This window comes from Microcaecilia unicolor, chromosome 2 (genome assembly GCF_901765095.1).
Source record: "Microcaecilia unicolor chromosome 2, aMicUni1.1, whole genome shotgun sequence".
NCBI classification, from domain to species: domain Eukaryota; kingdom Metazoa; phylum Chordata; class Amphibia; order Gymnophiona; family Siphonopidae; genus Microcaecilia; species Microcaecilia unicolor.
This window is the reverse complement of record NC_044032.1, coordinates 102,371,171-102,393,918: the sequence shown is the minus strand read 5'-3', so window position 1 is coordinate 102,393,918 and position 22,748 is coordinate 102,371,171. Positions and strand designations below refer to the sequence as shown.

The following is a 22,748-nucleotide window of genomic DNA, read 5'->3' as shown; positions in this document are numbered from 1 at the left end:
CACACACACCTGGCAGTTTTCTCCTGCTCCCTTCATACTGTAGTTCAATTACAACAAGGGCTGGAATTCTGGACTCAAACCTCTAGTTGTACATGTGGACTTTTTCCTCCCCATTAAAAAAAAAAATCATTTCTACTCCCTTCCATAGTATACCTAGGGGCCCTTTTGCTAAAATTAAAATACCACAGGCAGTTACCTGGCAGTAATTGGGCAGCACTGGGGTAACACGGGAACCCTTACCGCCACCTCAATGGGTTGGTGGTAAGTGCTCTGCCTTAAAATGGCCGCACGGCAAGTGCGAACTTATTGCATGGCCATTTCCTTTTTTTTTGGCCTTTTTGCCTGCTGTGGTAAAAGGGGGGCCCTAGTGTGTAGCAAAAATGGCCGCTGCTGCTAGTGCAGGGCCCTTTTTACCGCAGCTTAGTGAAAGGGCCCCCTATTATTGTCATTGGAAAAGTGGTGCCTTTTGGAACCCTGAAGTCCTGGTCCCTGACTCTGGCTATTAGGTATCAGTCTCTTGAATAATTGACTCCTTCCCACTCCTCCACAGTGGTGGAAGGGGAAGGAGAAGGTGGGAAGGATTCTGGGACAATGAATTTCTACCTCTGCTACATTCCTAGAGTACTTGTGGAGCAGAAGACCTGATGCAGAGATTAGACCAGGGCTCTCTCTGTCCAACTCATATGGATTTCTAAACAAAAGGTTTCTGTAGAATGAAGAAGTAATATTTCAATGTGTTTTTTCCTCCTTTTAGATGGCTTGGACCTGCTGGCTTTTTTACTTCTCAAAGTTTATTGAATTATTAGACACTGTAAGTACTTGGATATTTATTTCTTTGGTATATCATCTGTTAAAAAAAATCTGTAGCTTGTTTACATCAATAATATAGCATACGTACATAAGTATTGCCATACTGGGAAAGACCAAAGGTCCATCAAGCCCAGCATCCTGTTTCCAACAGTGGCCAATCCAGGTCACAAATACCTGGCAAGATCCCAAAAAAGTACAAAACATTTTATATTGCTAATCCCAGAAATAGGGGATCCTCCCCAAGTCCATTTAATAATGGCCTATGGACTTTTTCTTTAGGAAGCTGTCCAAATCTTTTTTAAACTCCGCTAAGCTAACCGCCTTTACCACATTCTGGCAACAAATTTCAGAGTTTAATTACATGTTGAGTGAAGAAATACTTTTTCTGATTCTTTTTAAATTTACTACATTGTAGCTTCATCGCATGCCCCCTAGTCCTAGTATTTTTGGAAAGCGTAAACACTCTTCACTTCTACCTGTTCCACTCCACTCATTATTTTATAGACCTCTATCATATCTCCCCTCAGGTGCATTTTCTCCAAGCTAAAGAGCCGTAGCTGCTTTAGCCTTTCCTCATAGGGAAGTCGTCCCATCCCCTTTATCATTTTCGTCGCCCTTCTCTTCACCTTTTCTAATTCCACTGTATCTTTTTTGAGATACGGCGACCAGAATTGAACCCAATATTCGAGGTGCTGTCGCACCATGGTGTGATACAAAAGCATTATAACGTCCTCATTTTTGTTTTCCATTCCTTTCCTAATAATACCTAACATTCTATTTGATTTCTTAGCCGCAGCAGCACACTGAGCAGAAGGTTTCAACGTATCATCAACGACGACACCTAGAAACCTTTCTTGGTCCTTGACTCCTAACGTGGAATCTTGCATGACGTAGCTATAATTCAGGTTCCTCTTTCCCACATGCATCACTTTGCACTTGCTCACATTAAACGTCGTCTGCTATTTAGACGCCCAGTCTCCCAGTCTCGTAAGGTCCTCTTGTAATTTTTCACAATCCTCCCACATTTAACGACTTTGAACAACTTTGTATCATCAGCAAATTTAATTACCTCACTAGTTAATTCCATCTCTAGATCATTTATAAATATATTAAAAAGCAGTGGTCCCAGCACAGACCTCTAGGGAACCCCACTATCTACCCTTCTCCATTGAGAATACTGACCATTGAACCCTACTCGCTGTTTTCTATCTTTTAACTAGTTTTTAAGCCACAGTAGAACACTACCTCCTATCCCATGACTCTCCAATTTCCTCTGGAGTCTTTCATGAGGTACTCTGTCAAACGCCTTCTGAAAATCCAGATACACAATATCAACCGGCTCCCCTTTATCCACATGTTTGTTCACCCGTTCAAAGAATGTAGTAGATTGGTGAGGCAAGATTTCCCTTCACTAAATCCATGTTGACTGTCTCATTAATCCATGCTTTTGAATATGCTCTGTAATTTTGTTCTTTATAATAGTCTCTACCGTTTTGCCCGGCACCGACGTCATACTCACCGGTCTATAATTTCCCGGATCTCCTCTGGAACCTTTTTAAAAAATCGGAGTTACATTGGCCACCCTCCAATCTTCCAGTACCATGCTCGATTTTAAGGATAAATTACATATTACTAACAATAACTCCGCAAGTTCATTTTTCAGTTCTATCAGTACTCTGGGATGAATACCATCCTGTCCAGGAGATTTGCTACTCTTCAGTTTGTAGAACTGCCCCATTACATCCTCTAGGTTTACAGAGAATTCATTAAGTTTCTTTGACTCAGCTTCGAATACCATTTCTGGCACTAGTATCCCACCTAAATCTTCCTCGGTGAAGACCGAAGCAAAGAATTCATTTAATCTCTCCGCTACATCTTTGTCTTCCCTGATCGCCCCTTTTTACTCCTCGGTCATCTAGCGGTCCAGCCGATTCTTTTGCCGGCTTCCTGCTTTTAATATACCTAAAAAACTTTTTACTATGTGTTTTGGCTTCTAACGCAATCTTTTTTTCGAAGTCCCTCTTAGCCTTCCTTATGCAATTGACTTGACATTCCTTATGCTGTTTCTTATTATTTTCAGTCGGTTCCTTCCACTTTCTGAAGGATTTTCTTTTAGCTCTAATAACTTCCTTCACCTCACTTTTTAACCACGCCAGCTGTCGTTTGGTCTTCTGTTCTCCTTTTTTAATACGCAGAATGTTTGGCCTGGGCTTCCAGGATGGTGTTTTTGACCAGCATCCACGCCTGATGTAAATTTTTGACCCTCGCAGCTGCTCCTAAGTTTTTTTTTTTTTTCACTGTTCATCTCATTTTATCATAGTCTCCTTTTTTAAAGTTAAATGCTAACGTATTTGATTTCCTGTGTATACTTCAAAGCTAATATCAAATCCGATCATATTATGATCACTGTTATCAAGCAGCCCCAGCACCAGATCATGCGCTCCACTAAGGACTAGGTCTAGAATTTTTCCTTCTCTCGTCGGCTCCTATACCAGCTGCTCCATAAAGCTGTCCTTGATTTCATCAAGGAATTTTACCTCCCTAGCATGCCCCAATGTTACATTTTCAATATTCGGGGTAATTGAAATCACACTATTGAAAAACAATTCTACAATCATGAACCACGAGTGTTCCAGGGTGAATATGGACCTTGTTGAAAGGAAGTGGAAAAAAAAGACCTCAGTGAAAACCAGTCCTGCCTCTTATTAAAGGACACGTCTTTTGGATGAAGAGGAGACCTCTTTAATCATCAGTCTTCAAAAAAAACTCCACATTCTTTACTTTCATCTTAAATGTGCCAACACACCCTTCCAAACACTCATAGGGGCAGACACTGTAAATGCTGTCAAGTCAAAAACTCCACTACTTATCTTGGATGGTGGACAGACGTGGATTTCTTCCACAAATTAGTGCGACTTCTTCATTCTCATTTCGCACCATTCTTCCGTTCTCCTTTACTCCCGACAGGGAAGCCCTGTTTTGCCACAATCCAGCTGCATCAGGGGAAAGTACTCTTAATAAACACCACCCAGAGCTCAACTCGCCTACAAAGTGTTCTCTGGCATCTACAACAAAATGGCGGCCGGCGTCTTCTCCCAGTTACCAAGTTTAAATACTCCACGTGTGACATCACCCCGTCAAAATGACGTAACCTCACAGAAAGGCTTTCCATTCGATGGAAACATTTAAGCCCTTCGGCATTACAGATTGCAACGTGAAGATCCATCTTTGCTCTTTTCTTCTTAATATGCCTCTAATGTCCCCTCTTCTTTCCGTGACATAAACTTGTTCAATCACGATGCATTTCAACACTGAAAAATCATGCTGTTTCTCCATGGAATGTGCTACCATGGGTTCATATATCTTCTTTGACTGAATACAATGTCTATGCTCGATCAGTCTTGTCTTAAGCATCCGCGACGTTTGTCCCACATAATTCAATCCACACGGGCACTTAATAACATAAATAACATTCTTCGATGTACAATCCGTCCTAGCCCGCAATGTATATACACTTCCTGTGTTCCAATCCACAAATTCATTAGCTGTTATCATGTTTTCACATTCTAGCTGTGGCTACCAATTTTCTAGGATAGCCACGACTTAACTTCTTTTCCAAATTGTTGGCATGATGTTGATACTTTTCTTTTGAGGAACAAATTTTTCTATATCTCAAAAATTGTGCAAAGGGTATGTTGTTCTACAATGGTCTGGATGCATGCTGTCATATTGTAAAGTCGTGTTTCTGTCCGTAGGCTTAGTAAAAATAGACGTGTCCAGTTGACCATCATGTGCTTCAATCCATATATCTAGGAACGCTAAGCCAGTGCTGCTATGTTTGGCTTCAAATTTGATAGTCTCGTGACATCCATTTAAACTTTCAACAAATTGCATTAACTGAGGTTCCGTACCCTCCCATATCATAAAGTGCCAGAGGACACTTTGTAGGCGAGTTGAGCTCTGGGTGGTGGTTTACTAAGAGTACTTCCCCTGATGCAGCCGGATTGTGGCAAAACAGGGCTACCCTGTCGGGAGTAAAGGAGAACGGAAGAATGGTGCAAAATGAGAATGAAGAAATCGCACTGATTTGTGGAAGAAATCCACGTCTGTCCACCATCCAAGATAAGTAGTGGAGTTTTTGACTTGACAGCATTTAATTACAGTGTCTGCCCCTATGAGTGTTTGGAAGGGTGTATTGGCACATTTAAGATGAAAGTAAAGAATGTGGAGTTTTTTTGAAGACTGATGATTAAAGAGGTCTCCTCTTCATCCAAAAGGCGTGTCCTTTAATAAGAGGCAGGACTGGTTTTCACTGAGGTCTTTTTTTCTCCACTTCCTTTCAACAAGGTCCATATTCACCCTGGAACACTCATGGTTCATGATTGTAGAATTTTTTTGAATATTGTGGTTATTATATTCTACTGGTTCCAACTGTGTACTGTAATTGAAACCACCCATTATTATTGTGTTGCCCAGTTTGTTTGCATCCCTAATTTCCTTTAACATTTCTGCATCCGTCTGTTCATCCTGGCCAGGCGGACGGTAGTACACTCCTATCACTATTCTTTTCTCCTTTACACATGGAATTTCAATCCACACTGATTCAAAGAAGTGTTTTGTTTCCTGCAGAATTTTCAATCTATTTGATTCAAGGCTTTCGTTAATATACAATGCTACTCCTCCACCAATTCGATCCACCCTATCACTACGATATAATTTGTACCCCGGTACGACAGTGTCCCACTGGTTATCCTCCTTCCATCAGGTCTCAGAGATGCCTATTATGTCTAATTTTTCATTTAGTGCAATACTAGTAAAAAAGGCCCGTTTCTGTGAGAAATGAAACGGGCGCTAGCAAGGTTTTCCTCAGAGTGTATGTTTGAGAAAGAGTGTGTGCGAGAGATGGAGTGTGTGTGTGTCAGAGAGAATGAGAGAGAGAGAAAGAGTGTGTCAATGTTTGTGTGTGAGAGTGTGTGTGATGAAACAGGTGGTAGCAAGTGTGTGTGTTTGTGAGAGAGAGAAAGAGAGAGTGTGAGTATGTGGGAATGAGAGTGTGTGCTAGGGTGCCCCGTCCCCCAAGGTGGCCCCCTTCCCTCCCTCTTCTCTGCCTGCCAGATGCAAGTGTGTGTTTGTGACAGACAGAGTTAGTGTGTGTGAGTGTTTGTGAGAGACAGTGTGTTTGTGAGAGAGAGAGAGAGTGGGTGTGTGTGTGGGGGAATGAGAGTGCGTGCCAGTGCCTGCGTGCCTGGCAGCCTGCCTGCCAAGGGGCTTCCATCCCTCTGCCTGTCTCCCCACCTCCTACTCCTCCTGCACCATTCCCTGCCTGCTAGCACTGATGTTTCCCTGCATGCCTGCCTGCCTGGGGGCCTCCCCTCCTCTGCCTCTCTGCCCACCTCATAGTGCTTGCCTGGCTGCCAAGGGGCCTCCCCCCCTTCTGCCTCTCTGCCCACCTCATAGTGCTTGCCTGGCTGCCAAGGGGCCTCCCCCCCTTCTGCCTCTCTGCCCACCTCATAGTGCTTGCCTGGCTGCCAAGGGGCCTCCCCCCCTTCTGCCTCTCTGCCCACCTTGTAGTGCTTGCCTGGCTGCCAAGGGGCCTCCCCCCTCTCTGCCTCTCTCCCCACTTCGTAGTGGTCCTGCACCCCTCCGTGGCACTTGATCGCCGTTATTCACGACTCCTCCCCCGGCCTGCTAGCACAGAGCACGTTTACTTCCTGGTCATCCGGCATTCCGTTGGTTTGTTTTGTGGAGGGTGGCAGCTTGGGGATCGTGGCAGTGTCGGCAGGTGTATGTACGGTAGGGTCGGGAGGGCGGAGGACGGCAGCGTCGGTGATCAGCTGTTTTGCGGAGGGCAGAGGATGGCAGCGTCGGGAGCACCGGGGAGTCGAGTAGGAGGGCGGGGGTCCATTGGGCATTTCGTGGTGGACGGTGGGTGACGGGGAGGGGGTCGAGCAGTGACTTGGGAGAGGGGAGGGAGAGAGCAGTTGGCGGCGGGTGGAGAGGGGAAGGTGCATCCTTGGGTGGGGGGGGGGGGGGAGAGAGGCGCTGGCGTGTTACCTTAGTGCTCCCTTCCCGTACCGTTTCTTTGTTTGATCGTTGCTCCACCGTTGACGTAATGTTTGGTCCGTGGACGTCATGACGTTAGACTCGAGGGCGTGACTGACAGAGATGGACAGATGCTCAGTGGAGAGGCTTCACCACCACGAACCCTTCACGGAAGTCGATGGAGCTGGAGTGGCTTCATTAGAATGTTGGGCTCGCGAATTATGTCCGGAAGGGGCGTGGCTGAGGGTGGGTGTATGAGTGAGAGTGAGTGGTGCTGACAACACTACAGGGCTTCACTGTTTCCCTGCCACACTTGAGCTTCAGTGAGCTTCAGAACTGGGGGTGAGCTTGAGCTTTATTATATTAGATGTTCTAACTCTCCCATCTTATTTCTTAGGCTCCTGGCATTCGCATATAGACATTTCAAACTATGTTTGTTCCTATTTACATCATGCTCAGTACTTGACAGTATTAAGTTGCAATCTTTTGTCTGTTTTTTATTTTTATTTAAGGACACCTAATCTACTACGGTTTCTTTTGCAACCTCACTATCAGGATACCCCATCTTTCCTGTTTTGGTGATATCTTTGAAAGATACCTTATCCTGAACCATGCGCTTTTGAGCGACTGTCTGCCTTTCCCCCCGTTTCTAGTTTAAAAGATGCTCTATCTCCTTTTTAAAAACCGATGCCAGCAGCCTGGTCCCACCCTGGTTAAGGTGGAGCCCATCCTTTCGGAATAGGCTCCCCCTTCCCATGAATGTTGCCCAGTTCCTAACAAATCTAAAACCCTCCTCCCTGCATCATCGTCTCATCTACGCATTGATACTCTGGCACTCTGCCTGTCTCTTGGGCCCTGCGCGTGGAATGGGTAGCATTTCAGAAAATGCTACCCTAGAGGTTCTGGATTTGAGCTTTCTACCTAAAAGTCTAAATTTGGCTTCCAGAACCTCTCTCCCACATTTTCCTATGTCATTGGTACCCACATGTACCAATACAGCCGACTCCTCCCCAGAACTATCTAAAATCCTATCTAGGTGACGCTTCGCATCAGGCAGGCAAGTCACCAGGCGATCTTCACGTCCACCAGCCATCCAGCTATCTATATGCTTAATGATCGAATCACCAACTACAACAGCTGACCTAACCCTTCCCTCCTGGGCAGCACTTGGAGACATATCCTCGATGCGAGAGGATAGTACATCCCCCGGTGGGCAGGTCCTGGCTACAAGAGTACTTCCTACTTCTGGTGGAGACCTCCGTCCTCCAAGGTAGCACAGGGGCTAAAAGACTGGAGGTGGGACTTTTCTACAACATCCCTGTATGTCTCCTCTATGTACCTCTCTGTCTCCCTCAGCTCCACCAAGTCTGCTACTCTAGCCTCAAGAGAACAGACACGTTCTCTGAGTCCTAGGAGGAGCTCTTTGTGTCGGGCACACACATATGATATCTCACCAACTGGGAGACAATCATACATGTGACACTCAATGCAAAAGATTGGATAGCACCCCTCTCGCTGCTGGACTGCTGACGCCATCTTAGTGTTTTTGAGTTTTTCAATAATTTAAAACTTGCTACAGTATTTAGGATATTAGCCTAATATAAAAATGTCTTTTTAGTTTATATAGTATATTGTATGATTTATTTAGCGTTTCCTTCTTAGATGTTAATGAAATGTATTTAAAACTCTGTAAAAACACCTTGCTTGTTACCCTAAGTACAATAACTGACTGTAAATGAAGAGTTGTCCTAGGGGTGGGTGGGAAGACTAAACTAGATCCTGCAGTGCCTGTTAGATTCTATCTGTTAATGCTGTGTACAAAGTTTTTAAAACTAAGGGGAAAAGACTATGGAGATTAGTTGATAAAATTTGCTTTTTTATATTTTTATTTTGCCTATCACTAACCTACAATTCCTCCTTTAAACCCCAAAAGCACAAAGCAAAATAGTGTTCACTTACCAGAGAAATGTCCTCTTCTCTCAGAACTTCTCAGAACACTTCCCCACGTGAGAAACTTCTTCAATTAGTTACTTTTCTTAATCACATTCCCCAGTAACTTGTCATAAACTTTTTCAACGTTTAATCCATTATTTTTATTCATTTTTATAAACTTAACATTAATACTTATTTTATTGATCATACACACACTTGTCCTCACACCTTCACTCGTACTCCACTCATACCTCCAAGCCCACTGCACAGTGAAATTGTCCGAACCAACTCTCTTGTAACAGAAAGCAAAAAATATAGCTGTTCAACTACCTTAAGATTTTCATGACACTGATGTCTTCAATACATATCTTGTATATTGTGCCAATGAAAATGTCCAGTATAAACCCTTTTGTTCGGTCATATGTCCTCTGAAATGCTGCAATTGCTCTAACAGTTCCTTCAAATGTCCTATGAAGAGCTACCGCAAGTCAATTGTAATCCCTTATAATGGGTCGTTTTGCACCACTTACGACCTCTGAAATGCTGCAATCGCTCTAAATACTTCCTTCTAGTGTCCTCCGGAGAGCTGCCGCTGCTACCACCTCTCCTCTACAATGTTATCTTCACTGAACTGTACAATGTTTTCTTCCAACACTTTTTTCTTCACCACTGTGTCCACCGATTACTCTGTGCTCCTGTGGCATTCCTTTCCGGTTGTAACCAAGCCACAGGAGCACAGAGTAATTGGTGGACATAGTGGTGAAGAAAACATTGTACAGTTTAGCGAAGATAAGATTGTAGAGGAGAGGTGGTAGCAGCGGCAGCTCTCCGGAGGACACTAGAAGGAAGTATTTAGAGCGATTGCAGCATTTCAGAGGTCGTAAGTGGTGCAAAATGACCCATTATAAGAGATTACAATTGACTTGCGGTAGCTCTCCATAGGACATTTGAAGGGAACTATTAGAGCAACTGCAGCATTTCGGAGGACATATGACCGAACAAAAAGGTCTATAGTGGATGTTTTCATTAGCACAATATACAAGATATGTATTGAAGACATCAGTGTCATGAAAACCTTAAGCTAGTTGAACAGCTATATATTTTTTTTTGCTTTCTGTTACAAGAGAGTTGGTTCAGACAATTTCACTGTGCAGTGGGCTTGGAGGTATGAGTGGAGTAAGAGTGAAGGTGTGAGAACAAGTGTGTGTATGATCAATAAAATGAGTATTAATGTTTATTTTTATTCATTTTTATAAACTTATGATTAAATGTTGAAAAAGTTTATGACAAGTTACTGGGGAATGTGATTAAGAACTTCTCATAAGAGACACCCAAAAATGGACTAAAACACAATTCTGTCATGCCATTTGTTACACCCCCCCCCCCCCCCCCAGATATAATCTTAAAGAATTAGCTATGTGTGGGTTTCACTATATTAGAAACGCCAGTCACACAGAGCAGGGGCAGTTATGATACTGATTATGCAGCGCTGGCCATATCTGCTCAGACTATTAAATGTCATGGTATGTGCATACTGTCTTCCCGGAACAGACCTGAAACCACAAGCTTTGTCATTTTGCTCACCCTCATGACTTTCAGATGGGAATTGTTTTAGGTTTTATTATGCAAAATTCATGAGCAGAATAAAATCACCAAATATATGAACGTTAGATCACAAAAAAGGGTTTTGTATTATATTTGTATGCCAAGGGAAAAAAAAGTGGCTATCTTTTATTTTATGGCTCTACATTTGTAATGACCTCCTAATATATGCGGCACACATGGTGTTTTTCCACTACTTTTCCAGTTGTGCGTATTATCAGATGAACCAAGTCTTAGAGAGAAAAACATGGAGAATGACGAGGACACCTTTAAATTTGGGAGATGAGGCAGAGCTTCTACTCCTACCTATATTCCAAATGTACAGGTGCCGATATCTACAACTAAGTGTTTCAGCTGAGAATGCAAGCATTTTTATTCCAAGAAATATCTTCCTCGGGGTTTAATTTGCAGACAAAAAGGAAGTGGAACTGTGGAGTCAGGGACAGGGTGGGAAGTCTAGGCAGGCATAACGGAAGAAGAGCTAGATTGGAGAGTAGTGACTGCACTGTGATCTACTCCAGCCTTCCCTCTACTCCGTCCCTGTAGGCTGCCTGAAAGGGAGGAACTGGAGCAGAACACCCCTTCCACGCCAGTTTGTGAAAAGAAATGTCAGAACTTGATTCCAGGCTACTCGCCTAGAAATTAAGCCCTGGTCTTCCGCCACTTTTTTTTCCCCTGCCCTTAGATATATGTATGCAGCAGTGGTGTAGCTACTGGGGGACAAGGCCCTCCCACTGAAGCCTCAGGCTCCCCCAACTTGGTGGCCAGTCAACTGCCTGGGTTTTGGGCACTCCTGCTCCCTGCTTCAGCCGTCATGTCGTCTCCTGTTCTCAATCTAACCACCTTGGTCAGCTCTCTCCTACTCCCTTGCAGCACTGCAATTTCCTTTCCGGGACGCTGCAACAGAGGGAGAGCCGAAGGCAGTGTGCTTACCTCACTCACGCTGCCAGTGGCCTGGAACATGAAAAAGGCAGCAGTGCTGGGATCTGGAACTAAGGGAGCGAGTAGGAGAGAGCTGACCACGCCGATTAGATTGAGACGGCTGAAGCCCATGAGGTTAGTCTTCCTTTTCCTTTCCTCCGTGCACTCATCATGCCCATTACCTAAACAAAGCAAGCAAATGTATGAGCATCTCTGTCCATGTTGTCGTTCTTTATTGTTGGTGGCATTTTTATTTGATTTGCTTATATTTTTCAACATGCCGGCTTTTGCAGCATATGGATGTACACAGAGGAAGTACTGGTTTCATTGGTTAGAGTAGTAATTATTTCTAAATCGTAATCATTGTGTCATTTGGAGGAGCTGGTTATAGGGACTCACTGTATTCTGATGTTTTCACCTAGTAAAGGGCCACCAAAACAGGCATGAGTATCAGGTGCTTAACAATCAGACTTACTATTTATAAGTACAGTTTAAAAAAAATCATTAATTAGGTTGAGCATTTGACAACTTTTTTTTTTCTTCCTGTGCCTACATCAAAAGAAAAAGATGGCATGTGGGAACTTGCTCCATTTGTTTTGTGGATTGCCGTGGTATATTATAAAAATGCATGTGCCCTTTTTTATTATTACTATTTCACAGAAAAGGTATTTCAATGAGGGAAGGGTTTTTTTTCTTGCCGAACTGTCCAGTCAGTCTAAATGTGCCAACATTGGCCAGTTCAGCACACTATTAACTGCCAAGTTCATATAAAGTTAATTGTGTTCAATGGGAAAATAAATCTATTGGCTCAGGCTGCTTGCTATGTGAATATTCAGTCACTGTTTCATTATTGCTACCAAGTATTACATATTAAGGGCATTTGCTTTAAACTTTGTTTTAATTTGTTTATCCAGTCCTTTACACCACATGGTTTTGCTTTTTAAACTGAAAGGTGAATCCTAAGGGTGGTTGAGCAATTTGGTATAAACTGTGTTGTTTCTGACTTTACTTGTTTTGGACTGCTTTGGGTCCAACTGATCTGTACATTGGCTGTCTAGAATGTTGGAAGATGGAATTGAGAAAAAGTTTTGGATATAGAAACTGCTGTTTACTGTTCTGGTGTGTGCATTTCTATACATATGGCAAAGATTTTTGAGCATGCGGTATCATTAAAGGACAGTCTTTTAAATGCCCATTTGGGTATGTATGCTAATCTCAGCTTTGTTAAATCTTTCAGACTTATCCATCTACTTGCTTCCATGATGTAACTGAATTCTATTATTCTGTTTCACTGTATTTTCATGTGTAAGCCCCATAAAGACCAACTCAAAATAAACTGTTCCTTAGCTGGGTTCTAGTATTACCATATTGAAGATACGATCATACCATGCCTCTGTGGTTTATGTTCCACTAATAACTTAAACGATTAACTGGCTATCTTGAAGGGATTATATAACCATTGGGTGCATGATTATATAACCAAGGAGTGGAAGGAACACTGTCAGGAACTCCAGAAAGAGAAAGCAGTAGAACCAGAGGAAGGGACAACAAGACTTTCTTTTATTAATACAGTTTAATAATATTTGCTATAATAAAGCAAAGTTAAGGGATATGTGCCACTGCAGTAATTATTTTTCAAGATACTGCAATGTACGTTGAGAGGTTGACCAGACTCAAGTCTCCTATAATGGCAAAGTTTAAGTTATGGGGATAATGCAACTTCATTTTAAAATGTCAGTGTTTCCAAGGTTTCCATATGTGTACATGTAGTTTATGTTGATCCAGGTCAGACTGTTTGCTTAGGAATCCATTATCAAGTGCACTCTAGTGCTTGGCATACTCCTAAATAATGCCTTAATTACATCTATATGCCTAGTTGCCCCCCCCCCCCTTGTCAACTCTGCCCCTCTCCCAAAAATATCAGGTCTGCCTATGCCCCTGGTATGCAGTCTTTTTTTGCACACAGTTCTAGAAATGTAGAAAAATGATGGCAGATAAAAACTGTATTGCCAAGCAAGTCTGCCCATCCATACCAACTAATGAGCTCTACAATCCCTTCTTCCTCAAAGATCATCTGTTGTTGTCCCACTCCTTACTGAATTCAGATACAATCATGGTCTCCACCACCTCCACTGAGGGATTGTTTCAAGCATCCATCACCCTTTCTGTAACACAATAGTTTCTTGGCTTAATCCTGATTCTAACCCCTTTTCAAGCAGATTCCAAGAGTGGCCCATTCCAAAACGTGAGATAGAAAACCTCACTTACTAGCTCTCAAGCAGTGCATCTGGGGTATTAATTTGGAAAGAGATGCACGTTTGTTTTCTAAATGTTGTGAAGCTCTAGGGCAATAGATCTCAACTTTTTTTTCAGTTGGGACATACCACATGGACAATGCTCATATAGGGGCCCTTTTACTAAGCTGTGGTTAAAGGGGACCTGTACTAGCATCAGCGTGTTTTGATGTGTGCTGAGGCCCCCTTTTACAGCAGTGGGTAAAGGGCCGACTTTTTTTTTTCCTTTTCTCTTTTTAAAGAACTGGCCATGCGATAAGTGAACCACTTACCACACAGCCATTTTAGGGGAGAGCATTTCAGTAAGGGCTCCTGCGCTAATCTGGCAGCAACCAGGTAGTGCACGGCACTGGCCAATTACCACTGGCACTGGAAATGGCGCACACTGGGGGGTGGGAACTACCGCTGGGCTGCTGAAGTAGCCGACGATAATTCCTGTTTGGCGCGTGGTAAGCCCACGGTGGGCTTACCACGGCTTAGTAAACGGGCCCAATAATGTGATACACAGCATACATGAACCTCCCAGACATTCGGTCTGACAAAGTATAGCAGTTCTTATGAATTAAGTATAAACTTGCTCAGTATTCACAAAAATTCAACATCCTCCAATGACACATGCAGATCAGAACTAAGATATTTTTCTATGGAAGCCCCCGACAAGAACTATTCCGATTCTAATGTCATCTGAGCAATAGCAACATCAATTTCTCTATTACAGTCATGCTGTGAAATAATACAAAATCTGAAAAAAATCTTACTTCAACATACATGTAAGAAACATGTCATACAACAGCAAGAATCCTATGAATAGGCAGCACTACAAATATTACAATGGTCCCCAAAACACCAATACACTTGGCTTATAGGTACAACAGAAAAAGTGGGACTGCTACAGATCTCTACACAGAAACTGCATGGAAACAGAATACTGCACCTCAGTCACAGCAAAACACACACCCTCACTGACTATAGAACAAGGTATCACAGATTATTAAATATGAAGACAAAAATTGAACTGGGAACCCTGAGAAATCAAACTTGGCATATACTGCAAAACCGGAGAAATAAAAACAGAAGTGCATTGCGTTTGTGATACCCTTTTTCATAGCCAACATATTCCACTTAATAAAGTCAAAATTAAAAAAACACTTTTTTGTCAGGATGTTTCATCTTTCCATTTTTTGTCCCAGTTTGTTTTCCTGTCTGTCTTCTTCTAACTGCTGTCTTTTGTCATTTCTCTCTTGACTTGTTCCATTCCCCTTACTACACCTATCTCAGACATATTGACCTCACCCGTTTGCTCCTTTTCTGCCTCTGTCCACTCAAACTTCACTCTTATTCTCACCCTTCTTCTTTCACCACCTAGCACTTCCATTTTCTGTTTCGCTGCTTCTCCAGTCTCCTTTTCTTTTCTCTCTTTAATTTATTCTCCATTACCACATTTCTGTCCTCTGTATTTATTATTCTCCTTTCACAAATCTCTTTGCTATCCCCCCCATGATTTTTTCCCAATGGTTTCACCATTCCCAACATCTTTCTGCCTTTGTAGGCCAGCATCTCATCCCTCTTTCCTTTTGTTTTGTACCCTCCACCTTGTAGCCTGGCATCTCCCCATACCATGTCTGTTCCCTTTATCCCTTGGTTCAACAGATTGCCTAATTCAATTACATATAGAAAAAGATTTGCAGAAAACAGAAACAGGATGCTGGGCTTGATGGACCTTTGTTTGGTCTGTCCCAGAATGGCATGCTTATGTTCTTATGTTTATAACAGTGGCCAATCCAGGCTACAAGTACCTGGTAAGATCCCAAAACAGTACAATACATCTTATGCTGTTTATCCTAGAAATAAGCAGTGGATTTTCCCCAAGTCCATCTTAATAATGGCTTATGGACTTTTTGTAGGAAGTTACCCAAATCTTTTTTAAACCCCTGCTAAGCTAACTGCTTTTACCACATTCTCTGGCAGTGAATTCCAGAGTTTAATTACACGTTGAGTGAAGAAATATTTTCTCTGATTTTGTTGTAAATTTACTACTTTGCAGCTTCATTGCCCCAAGTCCTAGTATTTTTGGAAAGAGTAAACTAGCGATTCATGTCTACCTGTTGCACTCCACTCATTATTTTATAGACCTCTATCATATCTCCCCTCAGTCATCTTTTCTCAAAGCTGAAGAGCCCTACTACTACTACTTATCATTTCTAAAGCGCTACTAGACGTACGTAGCGCTGTACACTTGAACATGAAGAGACAGTCCCTGCTCGACAGAGCTTACAATTTAATTAGGACAGACAAACAGGACAAACAAGAGATAAGGGAATATTAAAGTGAGGATGATAAAATAAGGGTTCTGAACAAGTGAATAAGGGTTAGGAGTTAAAAGCAGCATCAAAAAGGTGGGCTTTTAGCTTAGATTTGAAGATGGCCAGAGATGGAGTTTGACGTACTGGCTGAGGAAGTCTATTCCAGGCATATGGTGCAGCAAGATAAAAGGAACAGAGTCTAGAGTTAGCAGTGGAGGAGAAGGGTGCAGATAAGAGAGATTTACCCAGTGAACGGAGTTCCCGGGGAGGAATGTAGGGAGAGATGAGTGGAGAGGTACATATATAAGCACATAAGCACTGCCACGCTGGGAAAAGACCAAAGGTCCATCAAGCCCAGCACTCTGTCTCTGACAGCGGCCAATCCAGGCCCCAAGAACCTGGCAAAAAACCCAAAATTTAATAACGATCAATGGACTTTTCCTTCAGAAATCTGTCCAGACCCCCCTTTAAACTCAGCAAGGCCAGCTGCCGTCACTACCTTCTCCGGCAATGAGTTCCAGAGTCTAACTACGCGCTGAGTAAAGAAAAACTTTCTCCGATTTGTTTTAAACCTACCACATTCTAATTTCATCTTGTGTCCCCTGGTTCTATTATTGTTAGAAAGCGTAAACAAATGCTTCACATCTGTCCGCTCTATCCCGCTCATTATTTTGTAAACCTCTATCATATCACCTCTCAGCCGCCTTCTCTCCAGGCTAAAGAGTCCTAGCCATCTTAACCTCTCCTCATAGGGTAGTCGTCCCATCCCTTTTATCATTTTTGTCGCCCATCTCTGCACCTTCTCCAATTCCTTTATATCTTTTTTGAGATGAGGCGACCAGAACTGAACACAATACTCCAGGTGCAGTCGCACCATGGAGCAATATAACGGCATTATAACATCCTCATGCTTGGTTTCCATCCCTTTTCTAATAATACTCAACATTCTGTTCGCCTTTTTAGCCGCTGCAGCACATTGAGCTGAAGATTTCAACGTCCTATCCACGATGACTCCCAGATCCCTTTCTCGGTCCGTAACTCCTAACGCGGAACCTTGCATAACATAGCTGTTAGCTGTAATTCGAGTTCCTCCTTCCCACATGCATCACTTTGTACTTGTCAACGTTGAACTTCATCGGCCATTTGGACGCCCAATCCCCCAGTCTTATGAGGTCTTCTTGTAATTTTTCACACTCCTCCCGCGACGAGACGACCCTGGATAATTTTGTGTCATCTGCAAATTTAATTACCTCACTAGTTACTCCCATCTCAAGCTGCAGAGTGAATGCACTTATAGGTCAATAAGAGGAGTTTGAACTGTATGCGGAAATGGATAGGAAGCCAGTGAAGTGACTTGAGGAGAGGGCTAATATGAGCATAATGACACTGGCGGAATGTTAGTTGTGCAGCAGAATTTTGAACAGATTGAAGAGGAGAGAGAGCCCTAGCTGCTTTAACCTTCCCTCATAGGGAATTCATCCCACCCCCTTTATTATTGTTGTCGCCCTTCTCTGTACCTTTTCTAATTCCTCTATAGCTTTTTTTGAGATGCGGTGATCAGAATTGCATACAGTATTTGAGGTGTAGTTGCGATTCTACAATTTAATCTGGAGTCTTTCATGAGATGCTTTTTCAAATGCCTTTTCAAAATCCAGATATACAATATCCACTGGCTCACCTTTATCAACATGTTTGTTCACCCGAGACTCAACTCAGCTTGACTGTTTGTTAACCTTTGAAGTGATTGCAGATCTAAATACATTCCGATTAATTGATGATATATGTCTATACACAAGTTAGACACAGTTTTGGCTAGACCTTATGACTCCTGTTGCAGGCGTTTATCTAGTCTGGTAACATTTTTATGTGTATTGCAAACCATTTTCTTTATGGATTGGCCGCTGTCGTGGATAGGATGCTGGGCTCAATGGACCCTTGGTCTTTTCCCAGTGTGGCATTACTTATGTACTTATGAAATTGAATCAGGCAATCTCCCCTTACGCTCCTACCCGTAACCTCCGCTCACAGGACAAATCCCTCCTCTCAGTACCCTTCTCCACCACCGCCAACTCCAGGCTCCACCCTTTCTGCCTCGCCTCACCCTATGCTTGGAATAAACTTCCTGAGCCCATATGCCAAGTCCCCTCCCTGCCCATCTTCAAATCCTTGCTCAAAGCCCACCTCTTCAACGTCGCTTTCGGCACCTAACCATTGTACCTCTATCCAGGAAATCTAGACTGCCCCCAATTTGATTGCACTTTTTTGTCCTTTAGATTGTAAGCTCCTTTGAGCAGGGACTGTCCTTCTTTGTTAGATTGTACAGCGCTGCGTAACCCTGGTAGCGCTTTAGAAATGTTTAGTAGTAGTAGTATTTTATTGGTTTTAGAAAATTTTTATTATTGTTTTTTGGTCTGTTAATAAATATCACTTGGTCATGGCGCCTCATTGAAGTCTTATTAGGGTCTTTCTTTTTCCTTGGGAGAGCTGGAACAGCAGGCCTCAGCAAACACAAAATTAAAAAAAAAAAAATACTGCTATCCAGATTCCAGTCCAGGATTCCTGTCCTCCTCATCAGGATATTTCTCTTAGTAAAAAGAAAAGGCAAAAGAAAGTTCAAACAAAGCCAGTGTTCATCACAGTTCCGATTACCTAGCCGTGATGTATGTCCTTGGAGCAGACAACACCTTCTCCCCAATGAACTCTTCAGTAGAAACAAACCTTCTGTAATCCACAATGCTTGTTTGTTGCACAGTTCACAAAACACTCAAAAGAAATGGGGAAGAGTGCTCTTCATCCCTCCCTCATCAGGTAAAGTTCCTTTAGTAATCGGTTCCTCTCAATCTTTCTGTTCAGCTGCACAGGGAAACTCAGGGGAAGTTTAAACCTTCTTCCGGCGAGCACAGTTCTGTCTAGCACAGGAGATAAAAGCAAAAAAAAAAGAAAAGACAGAAACTGCCAGTTAAAGTTCACTGGGAATCTTCAAGTAAGTAATAGCTTCTCACACACTTTCTGACAGATCCAGTCTCTCTATAGCTGAGTCTTGTCCTTCTACCCTCCTACCGGCAATTAGCAAACACCAGGTACCACCACTGGGACAGTGTGAATAAAGAATTCCTCCAGGCAGTTAAGCACTGACTTTCTGGTTCAATTCAGTTTGTAGCCACCTCCATTTCTTCTTCTTCTTCAGGAACAGGTAACTGTGAGGCAGTCTGAGACTCTCCCTGGTCTGCCCAGTCCATCTGTCCTTCCTCACCTCTTCCTGTCAGCATTCTTGTCAGCCCATGCTGGCCCCTCCCTCTCACAGCCTCAATGTAAATCCATGTTGTACTGCTTAGTGAACAAGGTATACTGGGTTAACCCTTCCTACTGTAAACTATTATAAAGAATACAATTACAGAACCCATTGACAAACATAGTTTAATGGGAAAGAGCATGGGTTCAGCCAAGGGAGGTCTTGCCTCACCAATTTGCTTCATTTCTTTCAAGGTGTGAACAAGCATGTGGATAAAGGTGAGCCAGTTGTAGTGCATCTAGATTTTCAGAAAGCTGATGATCAAGTTCCTCATGAGAGACTCCTAAGAAAATCAAAGAGTCATGAGATAGGAGGCAAGGTTCTGGTGTGGATTGGGAATTGGTTATTGGACAGACAACAGAGGGTAGGATTAAATGGTCATTTTTCTCAATGGAGGAGGGTGAACAGTGGAGTGCCGCAGGGATCAGTTCTGGGACTGGTGCTATTTAACATTTATAAATGATATGGAAATCAGAAGGTCGAGTGAGGTGATTAAATTTGCAGATGACACAAAACTATTCAAGGTTGTTAAAACACGTGCTGATTGTGAAATATTGCAGGAAGACTGGGCATCCAAATGGCAGATGAAATTTAATGTGGATAAATGCAAGGTGATGCACATTTGAAAGAATAATCTGAATCATATTTACCTGATGCTAGGGTCCAACTTGAGGGGGAGGGGGGTCAGCACTCAAGAAAAAAATTTAGGTATTGTCGTATATAATACACTGAAATCTTCTGTTGAATGTGTGGCAGCAGCCAAAAGAGCAAACAGGATGCTAAGAATTATTAATTATTAGGAAAGGGATGGTGAATAAGACCAAAAATACTATAATGCCTCTGTTTCGCTCCTTGGTGCGACCACACCTTGAGTACTGCATTCAGTTCTGGTTGCCATATCTCATAAAAGATATAGCGCAATTAGAAAAGGTTCAAAGAAGAGCGACCAAAATGTTAAAGGGGATGAGAAAAGGCTCTTCAGCCTGGAAAACAGACGGATGAGGTGAGATATGATTGAGGTCTACAAAATCCTGAATGCTGTTGAACGAGTAAAAGTAAATCGATTTTTTTTTACTCGTTCCAAAAGTACAAAGACTAGGGGACACTCGAGGAAGTTACATGGAAATACTTTTAAAACAAATAGGAGGAAATATTTTTTCACTCAACAAATAGTTAAGCTCTGGAACTCTTTGCCGGAGGATGTGGTAACAGCAGTTAGCGTATCTGGGCTTAAAAAAAGGTTTAGACAAATTCCTGGAGGAAAAGTCAATAGTCTGCTATTGAGACAGACATGGGACGCAACTGCTTGCCCTGGGATTTGTAGTATGGACTGTTGCCATGATTTGGGTTTCTGCCAGGTACTTGTGACCTGGCTTGGCCACTGTTTGGAAAACAGGATACTGGGTTAGATGGAGCATTGGTCTGACCCAGTATGGCTATTCTTATGTTCTTATGTCTGATCTTAACATGGCCAAACAAGTAGAAAAAAATGATGTAAAAGCCAAAAAGATGCTTGGGTGCACAGAGAGGAATAGCCAGCAGAAAAGTGATATCTGTATAAGTCTTTGATGACACCCCATTTAGAGTAATGTGTACCAATCTAGAGACTGCACCTTCAAAAAGATATAAACGGGATAGAATCCATCCAGAGGGCAGCTGCTAAAATGGTTAGTGGTTCTGCCAAGAAGTATATGGGGATCAACTTAATAATCTCAATATGTACGCTTTGGAAGGAGGGGAGATGTGATAGACATTTAAATACCTCTTTTGCATAAATGCACAGGAGGTGGGCCTCGTTCAACTGAAAGGAAGTTCTGGAACCAGGAACATAAGATAATGGTCACAGGTTATATCCTAGAGTAATCTATGAAATACTGCTTTGCAGAAAGGGTTGTGGATGCAGTGGCTTCCCTGTGGAATTGGTGGAGACAAGAAATTGTATCTGAATTCAAGAAAGCATAGGGGAAGTACAGAGGATTTCTAAGTGAGAGGAAATGATAACAGAGATTAATAGTTGGCATGGATGGGAAGACTGATAGGGCATTTGGTCTTTTAACTGCCATCATTTTCCATTTCTCTGCAAAAAAAAAAAAAAAGTCATGTCTTCAACCCAGGAAGAGATGCTGTAACTGATTGTCATTTCCCTCATTAAAATGAGGTGGAGGCCATACAAAGTTTGAGAAGCAAATTGAACTTACCTAGTAATAGCATGTTCCCTGCTTATGGTGATTTTGTTTATTTAGTATCTTTAATTTAAATCTCTATGTATTTCTTCTGCCTGCAGAGGAGATCTGTGTATTGCACCAGTTTAAATGCGTGTTCCTTTTCCTTTTTTTCCTGATTAACCTCCCACAGTACCACTTCACCTCATACAACAAAGCAAGACAACTGCAGGACTATATTACATTGCTAAATTTTACAGAATTTATCCTCTGTCAGATCTCAGCAAGCAATGTATAGGATACATAGGTTTTGAGAAATCATGGCACTTTTTTTTCCGTGATGGGGGGGGGGGGGGGGGGGATTCTGACACATACTTGTAGCCTGGATTGTCCACTGTTGGAAGCAGGATACTGGGCTAGATTGTACTTTGGTCTGACCCAGTATGGTAATTCCTAATTCAATTAGTTATTTTGAAAGCTATCCTTAGCCAAAGTTGATGATCAAACCAAATGATTAGAAATGAAAGACTTTCAGTATCTAGAAAAACAAATAATGGTATGCATGTACACTTGGAAAAAAATGTATGGTACTATGTAATGTAAAATGTTTTTAATGTGTGTGTGTGGTTTTTTTTTTGTTTTTTTTTCTAGATATTTTTTGTTCTACGTAAGAAAAACAGCCAGATTACATTCCTGCATGTGTGCCATCACTCCATTATGGCATGGACTTGGTGGTTTGGAGTCAAGTTTGCTGCAGGTAGTCAAATTGAAAGTTAGAATTCAATAATATATACTACTGGAGTCTTCTAAACCTAAGTGATAAACTTTGGACATAGGGAAGGGGGTGGGAAAAGGCATCTGAGCCCATGATGGTGTGTTTTATTTTGTTGTTCACTGTGTGTGACAAACTAGGACTAATCTTACCCTCTTACGCCTATATTTACTAAGTGGCGCTATGCGCATGTTAACGCGCACAAATGGTTTACGCACGTTAAACACTAACATGCCCATAGAAATGTATAGGCGTGTTAGCGTTTAACGCACTTTAAATTTACAGGCGCGTTAAAAACGCTAACACACCTTAGTAAACATACCCCTTAGTTTCTAACTCCTATATTGTATTTAATAGGAAAGCCAGGTGTTCTAGTTTTCCTTCTCTGTCCACTTGTAGCACATTATTTTTCAAGACTACACTACACTAACGGTCGCATAAGATCATTAAGGGCTCCTTTTATAAAGCCACACTAATGATTTTCTGGTTAGATTATGGCTGTGAGCTAGACCTTTTTTTTGAGACGTTTTCAGCAAAATGTTTCAATTCAGACTTGGATGTCATATCAAAAATGCTCCTCAATGTGTTCCATACTGGCCTACCAACATACTTGTCTGA

At 42.3% G+C, this 22,748-nt stretch overlaps 1 protein-coding gene across 5 annotated transcripts in view; it reads left to right on the top strand.

Moving 5' to 3' along the window:
- The window catches only part of ELOVL7 (ELOVL fatty acid elongase 7), a 116,159-nt gene that overhangs the window by 72,375 nt on the left and 21,036 nt on the right, over positions 1-22,748 (top strand). For all 5 annotated transcript variants that reach the window (XM_030193161.1, XM_030193160.1, XM_030193162.1 and 2 more), the window contains 2 exons: positions 755-811; positions 22,010-22,115. In XM_030193161.1, the coding sequence (XP_030049021.1) occupies positions 755-811; positions 22,010-22,115 (163 nt within the window). The remainder of the gene's footprint in view (positions 1-754; positions 812-22,009; positions 22,116-22,748) is intronic.